This window comes from Cibotium barometz, chromosome 44, assembly GCF_041138505.1.
Source record: "Cibotium barometz isolate CiBa-2024 chromosome 44, ASM4113850v1, whole genome shotgun sequence".
In the NCBI taxonomy this organism is placed as follows: Eukaryota; Viridiplantae; Streptophyta; class Polypodiopsida; order Cyatheales; family Cibotiaceae; genus Cibotium; species Cibotium barometz.
Window position 1 is genome coordinate 31,282,043 of NC_141089.1, and position 4,455 is coordinate 31,286,497.

Consider the following 4,455-nt stretch of genomic DNA (forward strand, 5'->3'; position numbering starts at 1 on the left):
CTTTGTATACATACTTATACAAATACTTCACTGCTGCTGTAAAAGTAGAGCATACTTCTATGTTAATCTGTGCTTTGTATCTCATAGAGAGAAAAGGGTTATATGGAATAACCCATTGACTATCCACCCAATGATCCTTGGATGAAACTACCATCGTTTTGTTGCATGTAAGTTGGATATCATTGTCATCAACAATAGTAGTCTCAGAAAACTTCTGCGGATAATGATGTTTGCAAATCCCATTAACCATGCAAGGAGAGCACATATTTGGTTCCCCACATGGTCCATGAACATTACAATGAGTGATTATATTATGCGAATTAGGAAACATCATCTTATCTAAAAGTTTAACATATACCAACATATCATAGTCACTAATCTCAGTCGGTTTACATCCACTTTTCAATATCAATAATATATGTGCATGTGGCAAGCCTCTTTTTTGAAATTCAATAATCATTCGCGTAATATTTTCATCTATTTTTTTAGGCTCTAAACGTATAATAATTTTTAAAATATCGTCCCATCCATAAACTTTAACCGACCAAACCAACTTGGACTATGAAAAAAGTGACGCTCAAATTCTGTATCTAAATTCACCTTTTCCTCAAAGGAAAGAGTACTCCTCATGTGCTGCAAGTCACTTCTTCCATCTCTATTAATCATACATACATACATATAGGTAAGTAGATGCATGACTATTATGTGCGTGTATATGAATCATAATTGTAACTACTATATGCGTGCACATGGGTGTAAAAATCATAATTGTAATTACTATGTGTATGTACATGTGTGTTTGAATTTGTACATTTGGCTGCTTACCCTTGTGTGTGTGCATATATATATATATATATATATATATATATATATAGAGAGAGAGAGAGAGAGAGAGAGAGAGAGAGAGACACACACACACAAAAATCAATATTACATTTCCAATTACCATGTGATAGAGCATGTGCATCCATGTGTGTCTATGTGATACATGTATCTACATGTGTCTGTGGCTGGTATCTCTCTCTCACTCTCTCTCTCACACACACACTTCTGTTTGGCTGAAAATTTCGTACCTACCACATCCCCAAAGTAATCAAAACTCTCTCTCCCTCTCTCTCTCACACACACACACCATCCTCTTTCTCTCTCACACCCCAGTTTCTCTCTCTGTCACTCTCTCGCCCCCGTAGGGGACGGGTGCAGACCATTCCTTCTCAATTAACATATTTATCCCTTGCAAGCTCCTCTCGCCCCTGATGCCTTCTCTTCCATAGCGCAAGCATGTTGATTCGTTCTGCTACTGTATTGGTACTGCTTCTGCATTTAATTCCGCTGAGTCTTGGAGTAGACTTGCCTGGTGGAGCTTATGTTGCACGAGTGTCCCAACAGGGGAGTCGGTTTGTGGCGTGGAACAATGAGACAGGGGTCGCTACGCCTCTGAGCTTGGTGGAATATAATACCACTGCCCTTTGCTCTGGAGATTTTCACTCAAATAACTATCAACTATGCTTTGTGAGCACCAGTAATCCAGACGCATCTACCTTCTCCATCTTATCTTTCGATCCTTTCTCAGCAGAGGATTTTTCAGAAATGGCCAGGGTGGTGTGGAGTGCCAATCGCAACAATCCGGTGGGGAAGAACGCGGTGGTGCTCTTGGAGGAGGACGGGAATCTGTCACTGCGGGAGGAAAATGGGAGCTTGGTGTGGTCTACCAACACGAGCAATCAGGGAGTTGTGGGCATGTATCTGGACGACTACCTGGGGAACCTTGCTCTCTTCAACAGCTCCAATGAGACCGTCTGGCAGAGTTATGACTATCCCACCGACATTCTGTTGCCAGGTCAGTTTCTCCGTCCTGGCATGCGAATCGTGAGTCGGGTGTCGGATGCAGACCCCTCCGAGGGCTCCTACAGTTTAGCCATGGAGGTAGGGGGTCTTGCTTTGTATGACTTGAGCTTCCCTGCTGGTCCTCAACCCTACTGGCTCTTTGGCTGTTACTCTAGAAATGACTCTTTCTCTGTTCACCACACCTGTAACGAGGAACATCTCTTCTCATTCTACTTGCCTGACGCTACCAATGCCCTCTTTATGTCGAATTTTTCTGGCACTGTTCCCAATCAGAGCAAGGCACCAGAGCTCTGCAAGCTCAACACATCTGCCTGTTCGAACTTCATTTTGCCCTTTGATGATTACTACAAAGCAGTTGTGTACAACATTTCCTTCCTGAGGATCGAAAGCAGTGGATTTCTTAGAGGATACTCATACAGTTATGGAAATTGGGTGCAGCACTTTGATCTCCTGCAGAATAACAGCTGCCTTCTTCCAAGTCCATGCGGGTCCTATGGGATTTGCTCCACTGGTGGACACTGCACCTGTCCTGCAGGTGACTCCTTTCAACAGAACTCAAATCCTTCCGGCGGCTGCTCTCCTGCACGAAATCTTTCATGCGGAAATGCCACAACTGACAGCTCTAACCTCCATCAGCACTTTCTCAACCTGAGTGGAATAGACTACTTTCCCGATAGTTATGCTGGAGCACAGAATTACACAACACTGGACTCCTGTCTAAGCACCTGCTTGCACAATTGTTCGTGCCTCGCAGTTTTCTACGACAATGACACCGGCTCATGTTTCCCTCACACAATTTCACTAGGCACTCTTCGCAACGTTACTAATGCGTCCTTCTCAGCCTTTCTGAAAATAGAGGACAGCTTTGCGCCGGCCAGCACACATCCAAAATCCAGGAAAGGGGCGCTGGCAGGGATAGTTGGAGGGGCTGTGGTTGGCATTTTTATGCTGCTTTTCGTCATGGTCTGTGTTTACCGACTCAAATCAGCTGCAGCCTGGCAGGAAGATGAGGATGATGAAATGTCATTTCTTGAGAATCTACCCACATTGCCAACCAGGTATTCTTATAAGAATCTGCAAAACATAACCCATGGCTTTAGTACCATGCTCGGTGCAGGCGGGTTTGGCAAGGTCTATGAGGGCATCCTTTCAAATGGACAGAAAGTGGCTGTGAAGAAATTAGAGAGTCTGAAGCAGGGAAGGAAAGAATTTCGTGCAGAAGTAGCAACACTGGGTGGAATCCACCATGTCAATCTGGTTCGTCTCTGTGGTTTCTGTGCAGAAGGGCCCTTCAAACTTCTGGTATATGAATACATGGCTAACGGGTCTTTGGACAAATGGCTTTTTCAAGATCCGCGGAAGGAGACCCAACCACCACCCCTGAGCTGGCCCATACGATTCCAAATCGCCCTTGGAACGGCACGAGGGTTGGCATACTTGCACGAGGAGTGCAAAGAAAGAATTATTCACCTGGACATCAAGCCTCAGAACATTCTGCTCGACCAAGACTTCACTGCTAAAATCTCTGATTTCGGTCTCTCCAAGCTTGTGCAGAGAGATCAGAGCTTGGTGATGACAAATATGAGGGGCACACCTGGATACCTTGCTCCCGAATGGCTTTTGGAAGGAGGCATCACTCACAAAACAGATGTCTATAGCTTTGGCATGCTACTGCTGGAGATTGTGAGCGGCAGAAAGAACCTAGATCATGGAGAAGCTTCTGAGAAATTCTATTTCCCTGCTTGGGCCCTCAGGAAGGCTGAGGAGGGACTGTTGTCAGAGCTTACTGATGTGAGGCTGGGAGAAGATGTGGATGAGCAGCAAGCCCACCGGATGATCTTCATTGCTTTTCTCTGTATTCAGGACGACCCATCTTTGAGGCCATCCATGGGTAGAGTGGTTCAAATGCTGGACGGTACCCATTTGATCAATGTGGACGAGTGTCCTACTTTGACCCAAGGAATTCATTTTTCTCTCAAACCTCAGCCTCGCCTTGCACACACTGCACCCCTGGAGGTGGAAGTAATATAAAGGTGGTTACAAACCCATCCTATTTTCTTTAAATAACTCCACCACCAAGTCTGAAACCACCCTAAGCCTACAAATACTCTCTCACTTTATCCCTTACTGGTCTGTTGTTTTCCTCATGGAACAAATTAATTCTCTGTTTTTCATTTATAATGATTAGGTACCGGTTCACTTAGCCTAGAATTTCTTCCTTTTTCCAAAAATTTGATGCAAAATATGGATATAGTGCCGCAATTGGCCAATATTTGGAAAGGGTGATACCCCCTTATGGTATTTGGGTGTGTCTTTAATGGTTGTGGGGGAAGGACCCACACTCTCAGAAAAAAACTAGAATGCTGGGGGAGCCTTATCCGCCTGTACAAGTGCACGACTGTGCTTGAATAAACATGAAGTTGAATTCATGCTAGTATAGAATATTCAAAGGTAAAACGTTGTTAAAAAATGTATGTAATGGAGTACACGCACTGGAACATGCTACTTTCTGACCAAATTGGCTACATGCTCAATTTGATTCAGCAGAAAGTAGCGTTGAATCGTGAAAACTCTCCGACAATAGCAAATGCCTCTTGCGATGACATT

At 44.3% G+C, this 4,455-nt stretch overlaps 1 protein-coding gene across 1 annotated transcript; it reads left to right on the forward strand.

Moving 5' to 3' along the window:
- Positions 1–1,043: 1,043 nt before the first annotated feature.
- Positions 1,044–4,051, forward strand: LOC147613203 (G-type lectin S-receptor-like serine/threonine-protein kinase SD2-5). Its single transcript, XM_086782466.1, has one exon. The coding sequence runs from the start codon at positions 1,282–1,284 to the stop codon at positions 3,877–3,879; it is 2,598 nt and encodes an 865-aa protein (XP_086638592.1). The 5' UTR covers positions 1,044–1,281; the 3' UTR covers positions 3,880–4,051.
- Positions 4,052–4,455: the final 404 nt, after the last annotated feature.

Excerpts from the sequence above, each read along its gene's own strand:
- LOC147613203 (XM_086782466.1), top strand. The coding sequence starts at position 1,282 with ATGTTGATTCGTTCTGCTACTGTATTGGTACTGCTTCTGCATTTAATT.